The 16432-nt window shown below is 33.0% G+C and overlaps 1 protein-coding gene across 5 annotated transcripts in view; it reads left to right on the forward strand.

Annotated features, from left to right (window-relative positions):
- The window catches only part of LOC128674813 (uncharacterized protein), a 66763-nt gene that overhangs the window by 38300 nt on the left and 12031 nt on the right, over nucleotides 1-16432 (forward strand). Inside the window, exons 1-2 of one of the 5 annotated variants that reach the window (XM_053753724.2) lie at nucleotides 9987-10073; nucleotides 14017-14745. The exons of 2 other annotated variants lie outside the window; for them this stretch is intronic. In XM_053753724.2, the coding sequence (XP_053609699.1) occupies nucleotides 14176-14745 (570 nt within the window). In that variant the 5' untranslated portion in view covers nucleotides 9987-10073; nucleotides 14017-14175. Of the gene's footprint in view, nucleotides 1-9986; nucleotides 10074-13135; nucleotides 14746-16432 lie in introns of those variants that run through there. 2 more of the 5 variants (XM_053753741.2, XM_053753732.2) reach the window with 2 other exon arrangements.

The following is a 16432-nucleotide window of genomic DNA, read 5'->3' on the forward strand; positions in this document are numbered from 1 at the left end:
ATCTCTCGATTATCTGATAGCCACAAAGAGCGAAGGACACGTCCAAAAAATACGCTAAATAATTTATCTTTAAATGTTATGTTTGAAACTTGAAGTTACTCAAAATGCGTTGGCTTTAAGGAGTGCCATCTGACCCTGGGGTCAGGTACGAATATTATATAGATGTCTACACGTTTCTAGAATGTAATTGTTCGTGCATTATACATTTGAGGAATATAAATGAATGGTGCATTCATTTAACACGCGCAGGTTTACTTGAAAGGCAAATGCTTTTGATAGAATTTCAAATGGTTTATATTATTCAACGCCATAATTATTTTAATAAGTAAGTACAACGGTTTTACTTCATTATAAAAACATAATAATAATTACATAATATAAAAACATAATACATAACATCAAAAATCTGCAAAGGGCCTCTATGTGATGGATCCATATCTCTATACAAGCCACTAAGTGCCGTGATTTTTTTAAACGGAGAAATTATCATTTGTTTAGTGAAACATATTATTTTCATATACCACTAATTATAATTTATATTTTACCTTCCCTAACTAACTTCCTCGTCTTGTTTTAAAAATGTACAAAATTCCTTCAAACCCTTCGCTCATTTTTTGTTTCACTCAAAACGTGAAGAAATTACGTACTTAATTATGTTGCTATTTGTACAAACGTTGAATAAATTATGTGTAACCGCACCAGAAAGTAATTTATTTTGTCTTTGAGTAAATTGTACATGGTAAAAAATTATTAATGAAATAAAATTGGTTGCCGTTTTACATTTAAGACTTTTTTTTATAAATTAAAAACAAAATCTGTTGCACACTACAAATTCCCAGGGATCTTCAATCCACAATGCACTACAAAATGTTTGCGAAAATTTAGATTTAGGGCAAACATTGTCAACCACTTGTACTAATACAACTAACATCACCTAAAGTTGCATTTATAAAAAGAAAATCTAAATAATACACATACGAGTAAATGCATTGGCGGCATAAATTATAGCTCTATACCATATATACATACCAACAATACAAATGTAATGAACAATTGTATGTAGGTCGTTTAAATGTGAATTGTTTAGTCTTAGCAATAATATTTTCGGCTTTAAGCTTTCATCAGTTTTATTGGCGAGATGGTAATAAACGTTATTTATTACGAAGTTAACTTTAAGTTCGTTCGTCATATACAAAGACCACTAGGTTCTGAACTCCGGTAGTTTTCATTTCCAATGTGTCGTGAAGGGCTAGCGAGGGTCCTCAGTTGTGGTCAGCCATCGTGTCAGGGCCTGAACATATTTCGCAAACATTCATGGCGACATCTATAAGCCATGAAAATAAGAAATTAATAAATAATGTATACTATTGATTGATATTGTCTGCCCATTAATTAATAACTTAACGAGTTTTACATGTTTACCTTGTTTCGTTATCATTATTACACACTTTGCTAAAAATAATTGATGAAGAAATGAATTTTTATCAATTTGACCAGATATATTTCACTAAATTTGCACTTTGATACGCTGACTAGTTATTGATTTAGTCAAATATTTTACGCGTGATAATATTATGATCACTTTTGCTAAAAGTTTAAATTAAGCAATTTTCTTTAAATGTCTACGAAACCAACTCATCGATTTCTTTAGGTAATTTCTTGGGGAAATTAATTTGCACCCGAGGGGTTAGTTTTGTAGGAAAATATAAGTAGAAGTATTGCGGCACTGCTGTAACTGACAACAACACCGTGGCCGATCTGTTATTTATAGTTCCGCATATTGACGCAGGATTTCATTCGTGGCACGGACTCATAGAACTGTAAGAATTATAATAGAGGTATAGTATAGTATAGTGTAGTATTTCAAAAAACTCAAATCACTTAAAAACCAGTTATGCCGAAATTCATACGAAAGCGATGAGAGCTATGACATGCGGCTATAGCAACAGTGATCTATAATGAACTCCAGTCTTGGTATTGCATATTCTTTGTGACGACTGGTTAGCGTCGCTAGGAGGGGTCATCGTACTGATCGCCCGTCTTTGCCTATTTATAGGTGTCTCTTGAGTAAACCATTCGTATGCTAAATGTGCAATTGAGCAATTTTATTATCAAGCAAGTTATAAACAAAAGGTCTGACAAGTAGTAACGACCCGAGGTCTTCTTAGGACATCGTATTGTACCTAATTTTATAGATATCTACTAATTTCTCACAATGTAGTCATTATTACGTTATCGTTATCTGTTTTCTTTACGTAAATAGTTTTAATTAGTAGTAATCATTTGGATGACATTTACAAGGCTTCAAATATGGCATTCTCTACCAGTCAAATATTAGACCAAACAGAGATAGCTAGGTGGTGATGTGCAAAAAATCGATCTATTTTGCCCGCACGCTGTTAATAACAGAAAATGATAAAATTGGTATATGTATTAGGGTCCTCCCTATGCGTGCACATTGCCAATGATCTGACAAAAAATAATATCAAAGACCATATGCAAATACAGTATTTCATATTCAGGAGAATTCGTCGACCAGTTTACCTGAAAAACTTAAATTAAAGGACAAACAATGACACTCAATTTGCACCACGCCTACTACTGTGAACGTTCAAGTCCAAAAATTGCAACATGATATTAACTTGACCTTGACCTCTCCTTCCTCGAATATAGATGAATTCGAGGACAACAACACTAAACGATTTGCAAGATCTATAGTATACAGGTACATTGTATGCAATTTATGTACACCAAGATTTTTGGAAAATCAAGAAAAGTTGGCGAAAAATAAGACAGGCCTATGCTCTGAGGCCGAAAAAGGGCTAGGGATGATGATGATAGCTTAAAAAGTCATGTAGAGTTTATTTATGCTTTAATTTCATGAGTTTTGTCACCCTGCCATAATTTCTAAAACGCTTTTTATTTCTGAAATTTCATATACCTATATGTGCATTACCAGTAATTTCAACAAGATTATGATTTTTTTTCCAATTTTATATGGGAACGAAGCTCTGGGGCGCAGTAGTTATAAAACTAGCTACGCTACGATAATATGTACCCTATGTATGTATCAGATATTCCAGGATATATTCAACCCGTGTCCCAAATTACATCGAAATCCGCCCAGTACATTACGATTCGTCAGTATTTTGCCTGATTGAGAAACAATTTTCGTCGTAAAGCTGTTAAGCAATTAATTACAATTCGTGTCCATTAAGCGATGGAGTTTTTCAGCTCCTTTTAATATTATTCTTGTAAATTATCCCTTTTAACTTTTTTTATAGGCATTAAAAGTTAAATTATCTCATTACATTGTTAAATAAATAAAATACGTCGAAATTCCACATTGACCGATCACAATAATAAACTAATTTAACTGATCTGACGTCATTATGTTTACTACATTGACTTTTTGCTTTATAATACGACAGCAACCGGATGTGGGTATAACAAGCTGACCTCCCGACTGAGCCATCATGTGCTCTTATTTATCTCGGAGACTCACGATTCCCTGCTTATTCGATTCATGCAAATCGCCACTCGTGACGTGACTCGCCACCGACCGCGTAATCGATTTAATCGTTGTACAAGTAGGGACACTATTTATAACGCATCGCATTAAATTATGAATGATTATGAAATAAATAAAAGCTTTTGATGCAAAAACACTGAAGCAAAAAAAGAATACCGAAAGCGTAACTCGTCTTTAGTTATTCAATCGCTTCTAAATACTATATTATAAATAGCTACTACATCAACAAACACATCATCTTTTTACATTACAATTTCATAATATGTAAATGGTAGGCGTCCAAAATTATCATATCCGATTTTAATGAAATTAATATGTTGCAAATTTATCCATTTTTATCGTAACAAACCTAATTACTTATTTTAACTAAATCGTATAAAAATAACAAAGCACGATAGATAGATATGAAGATACTGACATGATTTGTAATTTAAATCGAGTAGTTCCTGCACATCGATTTGACCCGGCAGTTATTTGGCATTCGAATATTCGATACACAACCTTTGAGAATTTGTTAGTACCCCAAATGCCAGACAAAGGTCTTCAAAGCAATGTAGGGTGTTTTCGTAATGTGCATAATATGTAGTGGTTTGGCCCATGGGCTCTATTAAATTACCTCGTGACTAGGCGAGGTGAGCATGGCCGTCGTCACTCGATCGATAACTTCATAGATTACTTTATTATTAATAAGTATTCAATTTGTTTGAGTGCGAGTCGTGATAAAAAGCGAACATACACATTATTCTGACTAACTAATAGGGTATAATGATTGGCCTTCTACTTTGTTGGTTTTGTCTTACAGTTCCTGATATATTTCATAACAGGAATTCATAACAACTATATATTTTTCCTTTTTGTCCAGTGATTGGACTCGGGCCTAAAAAACTATGGAACAAGCAAATGAAGGGAAAATTGTGTTAATGTGGTATTCTGATTTCCTCACTATATATGTGTCATATCCTAAATATGTACGTTATGTAGTATATTTTTGTAGCTGTTTGGTTCTTCCACGAATTCCTTGGAGATTGTTGGATCCAATTGTTCCCTTGCCTTGTAGTAAATATGTTAAATTAGGCTATAACAACACTATTCCATAACAATTATAATATACCTATGAGCGAAGAGGCGTATCTGATTACACAATATTACCACGTCCTAGCTATTATTTATTCTGTGATTCTAGTCCGCGACCAAATCGATGACTTCTGACATTGTCGCCATTTTTCATCACAATTTCATTTCCGACTCGAGCCGTGTCGCCAACGACACCTAATTATGTTAATTGCGGCGCGAGATCAAGCCTCCGATGGTTTTATTTATTTTTAATGAACAACATTATGAATAATATTCACACAGATATCTGCGAAAATGTATAATGTCATCACGGAATTATTTCATTTGACGCTAATTCTATTTCGGTTAGCAGGTCTGTTATCTTAGTGGGTATCGCATCGGAATAATACCACCAGGAGATATATCAAGCTAGTTATTTTTACACGTCATACAAACAAATTTAGGTCAACGTTTATTGATTTTGATTTTTGTTGCTGTTATTTATTGGTAATAATTATACTCAATAATATTTACTCATTATATTATACTCGTGCATTTGTCTATTTATTTATAGAGATAAATTAAAATAATTATATAAATATCTAGAAACTTCAAAAGAATTAAAAAATATATTCACAATAAAATGGCACAATAACGAATAATAGGTAACAAAAAATTATTTAGAACAATATTTTTCATAATATAAACCACAGAACGATTGGCACATTATTGGAACCGCGCTTTACTGGTTTCTATTAAATTAACTTTAGCATTAATCAATGAACTACAAAATATTTATAATATGAGGAGGCAATTATGATGTTCTCAAGCTTATGAATATTCCGTGCGGCGCCTCGGGCCCGCGTTAACATTCATACGAGGTAAATCAAGCCTTCCAATTAGAGAGACGTCAAGCCAAGCCTTGCAATCAGTTCATACTTATGAAATTCTTTGAAATTATGCTTTAAGGAGCTTTAATTGAAAGTGTTTAAATTTGAATTTTTAAAAGATTTTGTCAATTATACCAACAATAATGATGAATTTAGAGATGTTTTCATTAACGAATATTAATAAGAATATCCTACTAATATTATAAATGCGAAAGTTTGTGAGGATGTGTGTATATACGTATGTATGTTTCTTACTCTTCCACGCAAAATCTGATTGTTATGTATGTTGGTACACGGGTAGAATATAATCTGGAATAAAATATAGCCTATGTACCCTTTCCCGAAATTCCCACGGAAGTGAAGCCCTGGGATGCAGCTAGTATTTATATAAAGAAGAATTCTCTGAGAATCACACTCACACTCACACTCACTACTCGTGAAACAAGCTGTTTTTGGAAAAGAAAAGGAATAAGTAATAATAATGATAAATGTAAGGGGTTAATCTTTGTTTGCCTTCAACCGCTCTGGGCGTATTTTAAACTAGATATGTCTCAAACGAGCTAAGTACTATAATTACACTGAGTACTACGCACCTATTAACTTTAAACTTCATAAATTAGAAGTTAGGTGTGAAGTATATAAAATATGGCGGCAATCTAAACATTAAGAGCAATAAAACCAAATGAATTTATTAATTTATTAAGAATCGTAGTTCAAATGATAGCTGCCGATAAACCAATCAAATATGAATTTTGCATAACGATGCTGAGAAAGATTAGTTACATTATTTTTTATAGGCGATCGTTTTGAAAGTGTGGAACTGATTGCAATGATTTATAGCGTTGAGTTTAAAGAAAAATAAATGAAAGAACTAAGCACCAAATGAAATAATCACAAATGTAACTATGAATCATATATGTTCCACAAAAACATATATCTACCTAGCCTTGTTTTTATTCTAAGGTATAAGGTGGAATAATGTATTATGATTATTCCTAAGTGTGCCATGAGCAAAGTTGAGCAAGAAAGCTTTATAAATGAACGAGTGAGGCGAATGTAACGATTATAGTAATTATTTTAACTTTATTGTTTGGAGAAACAGATTGCCATGGGAGTTCTCGTCTGTTTGTCTGTGTTGCAACAAACAGTACTCGCTTTACTAACAGGGACTGTTGTGATTAATTAAAACAATTAAAGAATAGTGCGCAGTTTCGATTGAACTGATCGTGACTAATTTATATTGATTTGAAAAGTATGTTTATTAGTGTGTTTTATGTTTCATGCAAATTTTCATTATAACATCGATTAAAATAAAAAAAATCTTGGATAAATAATGATTGTATATGAAATATGTATACCTCAACAGATGAATATTATGTACACTTGGGACTATATTATATTGCGCATGAGTAATATATTGAATGACAATATAGTTATACTATAACCAACTGATATGATTAGAGACGAAGTTTGGTTTCGGAAATTTACATAATTTATATGTTACCATGTCCTCCTTAACGTATCCGTCAACGGCAAATCCAGACGGCTTTATCCTCACAAAAAAAGTACGTGGATCGTATAAGGTGAAACGAAACTTGGTTTTAAAGATCCTAGAAAATTATATTGTTAGGATATAGAAAAAGGTTAGGCGGTCTTTCGTGGGTCAAAGTGTAAAATTGTTCAATAAACTCCCTGTAGAGGCTATTAACTTGCCAATGCCAAAATTTAAATCATATATTAAAAATGCTTTAATGGCTAATGCTTATTACATAATTAGCGACTATTTAAATGATAAAAACCCTTGGACGCTTCCTAAAACTTCTACACTTGATCTTACTTTTTTATTATTATTTATATATTTTCTTGACATGTTTATTACATATATTTTGACATTTACTTGTAAAACATATACGTGATTTGTGATCTTCAAGTGTTTGAAAGTAACATAGGTATCTATTATGTTAGATTATGGAGATCGAGTATGTCATGCACACTCAAATGGTCAAACCGGTAGCGGCGTCGTGGATCGGGTCGGAAGGTTCCCTCTATTGTGATTGAGCTTGGCTGACTCACGCGTCAACTAGTGAACGGGTGCTGCCGGGGGAACTGGTCAGCTCGATCTTTTATTAAAAGTTTTTTTTTTGTTTGGTTAATTATACATAAATATATAGGTTTATATATTTTCCTTTCATCAGCACTTGATCACAATCATAATATGTTTCAGTATACCTTTTGACCATGTACTTTATTGTGTACTTACATTGTTATATTACTGATAAAAAATTATACATAAATATATATTTAAAAAATGGTAAGCCCTTCTGGCATAATAGGGACCAACACTGTTTGAATGAGTTTCTTTCGGCATTTCTTCTCAGCAGTGGTCGATCCGAAATGCTAGTAGTTTGTAGCTTTGGTAAACATCATTTAATTTAGAATATGACGTGAAAAAGTGCCTGTGAAGGCCTAATTTCTGAATAAATGATTTGATTTGATTAAGAAAAATTTCTTGCTCCCCGTGGGTAACGGAGCCGTTGATGTCTTTTGTTCGTAGCTGTAGGTACGTAGCATTTAGGAACTAAAACCTTGAAAAGAATCAACAAAACCTACATAGTTATTATTGTTTTGTAACATTATATTGCTTTCTAGTATTATATTGTGTGTGAGTAATGGATATCACTTATTGTACCTATTAGAAATCGCAAATTCAGAGCAATAATAACAATGAACACGGAGAGAGCTTTCATTCAACAACAGTAGTTCACGTGCTTTTGTTTGAAAGCAATTAATGGTTGCCTGTTTCCACTTCATCACGACGGTTTTTTTTGACGTATCAGTTTTATGTCAGTTTTTTCATACTATTTTGAATTTCGAATAGTAATATTACGATTATTAGTTTAGTTTTTATAACAGTTTTGTATTTGTACTTGGAATCAAAACGTAGTTAGCCAAGCAAAATGATGTTCAATTAACTCTAATGTCTAAAGTTACATAATATAATAATGTCAATATAAAACTTATATATAAACATGTAAACTAAGTACAAACATACTAAGTACTTATTTCTATAGCAATCCAAGTTTGCGAAAGAAACAAAAAAGTGGTTTGGCGATAACATTCACTTTGTTTTCGAAAACCATCAATATACGTGTATAATGGAGACTTTCCAGACTCGGCTATGAGAACTGGCACACCTAAGAAATGTCATTTGAATTGTAACCAGCCACCTAATGTCTTCTTACACATGTACGTACATTGTAAAACACACGAGTAACTGTTGCATCATGACATTCTGAGATTTCTGTTCTTGGTATTCTGGTTAAGACTTCCTAAACATCACATCTTTGCGACATTTCCTCATTTGATAGATTTTTTGCACAATTTATTTTGTGTGTAAGTATTCTGCAAAACATTTCATTTCAGAAATTTACTTGTAACGAAACTATAGATTAAAATCATACTACTTCTGTAGCATGGTCATCATGCCACATTGCCAACCTGGACGTCCCGATAGTCCCTGGAGTTCGATCCCCGGTCAGGTCAAGATGGGAAATATATTATTTCCTATTATCCCGGGCCTTGGATGATTATTTATATCAAGGGCACTAAATCAATCTGTGTGATTTGTTCATTAACAATTTTGATTAAAACATAATCTAACAGACATTTCATTAGTGACAATATGTATATTTATAATTCATGCAAATTTGATAATCATAAACCAAACGTATACATACACCGCCATTCTATTTGGTAAATCATTGGAAATATTCGCCAACAAATTAATCGGATAATTTATGCATTGATCTTATCGAGTTTCAATTCTGTCGATTCGGAGTAAAAAGTGTTTTAATTATTCGTTATTGCTGATTTCATTATTTCCCTAGGTCTGAATGAGACCAATGCAATATTTTTAATTTAACAGTCTCACACGAAAGTGAGACAATCGTACTCGAGCTCCTTGAATTAAAATAATGACAGATTCGTAGGTTCAGCATTCACATAATTAAAAGTTATGCAGAGCAATATTTCACACTTAGAATATATGGCGTTTATTTATCGCTATTGACCGCGGGACGCCCGCCATTGAATTTGGATATTTGGGATCTATCTGTAATGATCTAGATCTAGGTCGCATATATTTTATACATTTATATACAAAAGAGTATATTTTTTAATTTATAATAGATACCAGTAAGATGAATAACAAGCGTTTGTTTCCGAAGGTATCTAAGGTTTATTGATCGAGTATTTTAATGCATGTTAAAACATAGAGGTCGAGAAATATCTTATTACACGTAATTAGCGACTGTTATGGCTAGTGTTATAATTCTCAACGAAATGGTTCCATCTTGTCTCCCATGGTAGTTATTTCACAATTGTTAATATTTAGATTAGTGGGCTTATATTTTGGCGGCGGAATTGTCGGTTTTCTGGATAATGGATTGCGTAAAGCACGGGTTACCACGGTGGAAGACAATGCGTGGAGCAACGGTGGTGCCTGGTGGTGGATCAGTCGACGCGCCGACTTGCTCTGTCAACTACGCTTCTTGCATACAAGTGCAACGTAATTAGTGTTATTGTTCAAACTGATTGTGGTGCGGTTCGCTTGTTTACCTGTTGACGTTTTGTGTTGTGTGTTGCGATATTCGGATATTTGAATTTAATTTGTTCTATAACAATAGATATAGAACTAGATAGATGTAGAAGCTTTAAAACAGAATCCATTTATTCTTATCAATAATTTCATAATTGTTATGAATAGATCAATTGAATCAGTTATATGCTACTTATAATTTAGACGGCTATGTGTAATGTAAGGATATCTGCAATAGATTTACGTATTGGGCGGGCGGTTCAAAAGGCGGGCGGTTGACCCCGTGAGACCCCGTGACGACCGTATGTTATATTACTTATTGTTTTCTAAGCACGCATTATTACAATGTAGTATAGTGTTAAAATAAATAAATAATTATATGCATAATCATAACACATGACCATGATACAAAGAGTTAAACCATTCTAATTAGATCCAATATCATCGTTTTATAATTTACCGTTGTCTTTATTCTGCCAGTTATAAACATTGTTACCCGAGGTCGGTTTTAGTAAAAAATCCTTTTGTAAAATAGATGTGTAATCCAATTCCAGGAAATATAAATGTTTAAAGATTAAAAATATTGATTTTTATATTTCCTGAAGTTCATACAACCACTTTGTATAATTATTTTTCTATTTAATTTATAACAAGTATTAAGTATTATGTGCAGAGAGCCTATTATAATAACAATAGAGTAAATAGTAACTGTCGGCTTGTCAATTGAATTATTATGTACAGTAAAGCGACAGTAAATAAAACCGCATGATGTAAATATTCATGTCAAAAACGCACTTTTTTTCGAAACCTACAAAATGATAAACGATGTCCGTACACATTCATGTTAAAAAATAGTTATTTACGTGGAAGTCAGCGACCGGCGCTGATTTCTCTTGGAATTAAGGTAATTACACATAAAGTGTGCGGTTAGTTACGAACAATCAATCGGTATTTTAATTTGCAATGTCACAGTTCGACGCTCTAATAAATGAAAATGACTGGACATGGTCACTTGCACCGCCTCCACGACGCATTTACGGTAATATTTGCCCTCGATGAAAAATTTGCAAGTTCATACGGTTACCACATAATCAATCTATTCAAAATTCACTGCAATTTCGCCTTTAACACAGCTGTAATGCAAGTCACCGACACCATTGACTGTCGCACAGTTAAATTATATAGTCTCGGTAATCGGTTGCATTGATGCCATACAATTAAATCATCATGCTGCATATTTGTCCGAGTAGACACATCAACCATAAGGTCGCTTAGCAATCAGTCTGTCCCGGCTTAAGCACCCGCAGTGTTCGCTCACACATGACGATGTTACTGTATGAATACCGCTACTTATTATGGACGACTTGACGCCTAGATCATTGTGCGTATTAGTCCGTTAAATATAACATAGTTATTTACTATTCAAGTAAAAACATTTCCCCAGTTTACACATGGCCATGAATCGCTCTCTATTCTCATACGTTATATATTCTCTTTGCTAGATATGAAGTTATATTTCTATGTATGTATGTAAACATATTTAATAAAAAAATATTAATATATATTTAACCTATTTTTTTCAATTAACCTTTTTAAATAGTAGTAGGTAGTATTTAGTTTTATTTATTTTACACAAACATAGTAATCAACTAGATATCATTCCGTCGTGACTGAATGATATTTTAGATTTTTATTGCCTGCAATAGTGTCCTTTGTATAATTAATCCTTTGTGTAACCTTCCGAAATGATTTCGGCTTAAAATGCCAAAATCATATATTTTTGTGTACATGTATCATATGTTCTCGAATGACAAATAAAATTACAAATCAACGGATTTTAATATTTGCGATGTTGCGATTTCTAAAGATCGAGGTGAATGAAGGCAAACTAAGGAAATAATGAAAACGATTAAAATAAATTAACCTTCGAGGAATGTCTAGTTGTGAATAGGACGATTACAACAATTACGTTTAATAGCTCGGTCGGACACGATTTTTATTTATCCTGTTATTAAATTTATAACGAAATATGGTATTAAATTATTACATGTAAAGAATATATATTTTTAACAGTTATATCTCTTTAAATAGTTGACAAATATCGTCGCACCGCTGATATTGTAAAAGATAAAAAAAATATGAACATGACTTTATTCACACTCCTAAAAAAGTTAAAACCTAAGCTTGATAGGAACTATTTGTATTCGTGATATTGTAAGTATTTTTTGTCGTAAACATTACAAAAGATAATAATTACTGACTGAACAAGTGAACAGATCTGTTCTATGATTAAACCTAATTATTTTTTGAGTGTATTACAAGCTACCTCTTACAAGTTTCGAAATGGCACAAAGACGCCTGTGAACTTTAACAAAAGGTGTAAGATGACATATCATTAGTCCAAAATTAGGTCATAGATCCATTGATAAAATTATAGTCGAATTTTAAGTCGGGGCACAGAGAGGAGCATTGTTTTCTTACGAAACACTGCCTACATCATAGTTCAAGGATTAGATCTGTATTCCATCGATGATACAATGCGAACGATTAGGTGAATTGCAGCTCTTCGGTTCCGTAATTATAGTGGAATTTAGATCTCTATACTCAACATCAAAGATTCGTTGTGTGAATGCAATAGTTATTACGTTTAGAAGTGAACGTAAGTATCCTTAGATATTCGTAGTGCGTTATTACTAGTAGATGCATTATTCATTTTTTAATGCGTCCGATAAAGGAAGGGTACACCGGTGTAAACACTAGTTTAGTAGTATAAAACACTGTACAATTTTAAAAATGTAGACTATGTAGAACTTTTTTTGCGGATTTATTTCGGTAAGCGGATTTTCTTTATAGTTTTTCATGTGAAGAAACGAAAACGTTTATTCCATGAAAATATTTCATGTGTTTACCTATAAAGGTCTTGTATCAGAAACCTTGTATCGATCTGAATATAATGGAATGATAAAAGATCACGGGTTAACTTGACAGTTAAATGGAGCGAATTAGGGCCTTTATAGATATCGTTTTCGAAATTATAAAGTGAATAAATTGACCTTATTGCTAATGTATGAGATAGGCACTTATGATGAAATACAGTAAGCTCCTTACAGAAATAGTCTGAACTACGTTGATTTCTTCATGTTCTGTGAATCTTGTGGTTCACCTAAACCAATTTCGCAAAGTGTAAGGGCTTTTGAGTGATTACTTATGTAACACTCTATTAAAATAACTATGTAGCATCTAGGAAACGACGCAAACGACCTAAGTTATCAGTGCAGCCTGCATTAACGGCACATCAGTTGCATAAAGTGGTGGGCCGTTGCACAACTATACGCGTTCACTCTCGTTTGTCCCGCGCCATTGTCGCGCACGCGCACTGGGAACGTTCCCGCGTAAACAGGGCAAAAAGCGCGGGAAAACGCGCCTAAACAATAACGGCCGACATAATGCTCCGAATGTTATCTTGCGTTTACAACATTGCGCATATTCTCAGCTCCTCTACTCCGTTCCGAGTCAATGGCGCAATCCTTAGAATAGCCAATAAACTTTTCAAGATGATAGTTAAAAGGTCAAATACTCAGTTAACTAACTTCATTTTATTTTCAAAATATTAGATATTGTTGGAAAATTTTCGTGAATTTTCTTGATAATATCTAAAAAATGCTCAAAGCAAATTTTAAGTTCATAAATTGAAAATTGAATTGATGGATTCTTGTTTGTTTTTGCAGTCAAGCATTATCAAATAACTCTGTTGACCGTACTATTTTGTAAATATTTAAGAACAAACGGAAACGCACAAATACAACTTCTCTTTAAGTATTGCACATTTTACAGAAAGAATTTTGCATCAATTCGAATCGCAAACACAAAACAACAAACAAATAACCGCATTGCAATCCATGTGTTCATTCACACAGTGCTGCAATTGTTTTTGTGGTGATTAGATCTGCAGGTACAACTGCTTTCTTAAAGTTATTGCTGAGGCCAGTCCAAGTACCAGTATAACAGTATAGTGAATTCAAGAAATTGTGGCGAAATATTCGCCCAGAGGACTTCAAATGTAGCCTCATCCTAACTTCATACTTAGTGTTGGAGACATAAAAATGGTCAATGGAAATTATATAGTTTATGGTGACCGGCCAGCGTCCGATTCCGAAATCGTCGATGACCATGTACACACACGGACATCGGAACGCAAAGTCAAAAGGAAACCAAACCGAACGGCTAATGAACTACAACACTCCCTGAGCTTAGCGCAGATCGACAATGAGACTGACTCAATCAAATACGAGAAAAGGGTGAAAGAACCAAGATTACTGCGCTATGTCCCAACAACAGATGTTGAAGAAAATTATATTTCCGAAAAATTCGAGACTTACGATATGAAGCCAACGGAAGAACGACCGAGACGATACGCTTTTACAAAGAAACCTAAAAATCCAGCGGATGGTTCTGTGAACTATGCACATTCTAGATCGAGCAGTAGCTGCAGTTCTCCGAATGGCAACCTTCCCACGATATCGGAGCACGGCGAGCAGTACGGCACGTACAGAGTCCGCACCACCAGCCCGCAGTACGTCAGTGAAGTCATCCCAACCTACGAGAACAAACTAGAAAAATATTTCGCGAAGCCTAGGGAAGTAAAGAAATTCGCTGCCAAGGTAAGATACAATGTAAGTTCACCTTTTTTCTTGCAAACACTATCGGTTACTCGCTTTCACTTTCTGTCCACTAGTGAATTCCTAAAGTTTTTGTATAATTTAAAACGTGTATTTTATCTTCTTGCAATGTGATTCTTTCTCGACACAATAAATCTAAATAAGTAATATTTATTTAGGCACGTATAGGATTTAATATTTAGTTAGACCAATATCAGGGAAATGTCATATCACAACCTGACAATTTCCATTAACATAAATAAATTTATTACTGAACTTATGTAATTGTTTTTTTATTAGACCACACCCGCTTTCGCTGTAGATGTAACTAAACCGATATAGCAGGGCGGACATATGGAAAATAGAAATTTCAGGTTGGATTTTATAAATGTCATGATATCGTACGCAAATTGAGCCAATTAAGGTATATTAGCAAACCAGAACTCCTGAGGCTGACAATTTACCAGTTTCTAACTTAAGATACGAGTCTTTATAAAATGTGTATAAATATGTGTAGGTAGAAATAATTTGTTATAATTAAATAAGGTAAAAATGAGTCACTCCAAAATTATTCTCCTTCGTTTTTCCAAACAATGAATTTGTCAAACGGTGGATGCGTCAAATTTTGTTTATATAGTGATGCGTTTAAATATTAAATACATTTATATTGTAATGTATTTTGTATATTAGTAGTAATATATTTATTGAACTAAAATAACACGTATTTCTTTCACAAAATGTAACAAAAAGTCGTTCTCCCAATTATTTTATCAATAATTCCTACGGGACATTTTTATCTATAGATATTTTATCCTAAAAATTATTTGTTTGATTGAAATAATTTTAGTGCATAAGAAAACACAGTTACACAAGAAATAAAAAAACTGGGATGGATCTTTTCCAGTCAACAATCAGGTAGAGGTAGTTACAAAAACAAACGGCAAAAGAAGCTATACAAAATAAGAAAGGAAATTAAAACAAGTAATCAAATAAATAAATAAAATTTGAATGAATTTTCTTTGAATGAATTATATTTTTAATTTCATATATTTTTACTTTTCGACTTAAAAAAATCTATCGAATATACCTAACTACGCATATATGTAAACATTATATAGTTTAGCAAATGTGTGGCTGCACTTTCATTTTGGGCGTGCCCCGATGGAAGACCGGCTATGACTATAAATAAGGGTTAGGTTAGCAATAATTTTGATCAAGCCCATTTAGATCCAGTTATTAGTAACATATGCATGTAACATTCGTTACACGTTGCCCGGGAGGTTGTAAATAAAATTATGTTACTGATAGCTGCTCTATCGCTGTTGGTGCAAGATTTGATTAACCGTATGTTACACATATCTCAAAACCTTCCGGGTTCTTGAAACAGTTAAAGTCCATTATAAGTTAATAGATTATTAACTATTTAAGTAGGTGCCTATTAATCAACAGCTGTTTTTACTTATAGAGTAATTTTATAGCATCCACCATTATCCAAGGCTAAGCTTAAAGATTTTGCCACTCGGCCTCATAAATTATATCAATTATAAATAATATTTTTTATAAGTTAAATGCTTGCTACCAAAATATTAAAGAGATAAACGGTTCACATAAATTGTGATTTTATAGTTTTGCTTTATTTGGTAAAAGGGTGTCGTATAAAGGAAAGGTTTAATGCGTGTCCGGCTGTTATTTAAATTTAATT

Source organism: Plodia interpunctella, chromosome 2 (genome assembly GCF_027563975.2).
Source record: "Plodia interpunctella isolate USDA-ARS_2022_Savannah chromosome 2, ilPloInte3.2, whole genome shotgun sequence".
In the NCBI taxonomy this organism is placed as follows: Eukaryota; Metazoa; Arthropoda; class Insecta; order Lepidoptera; family Pyralidae; genus Plodia; species Plodia interpunctella.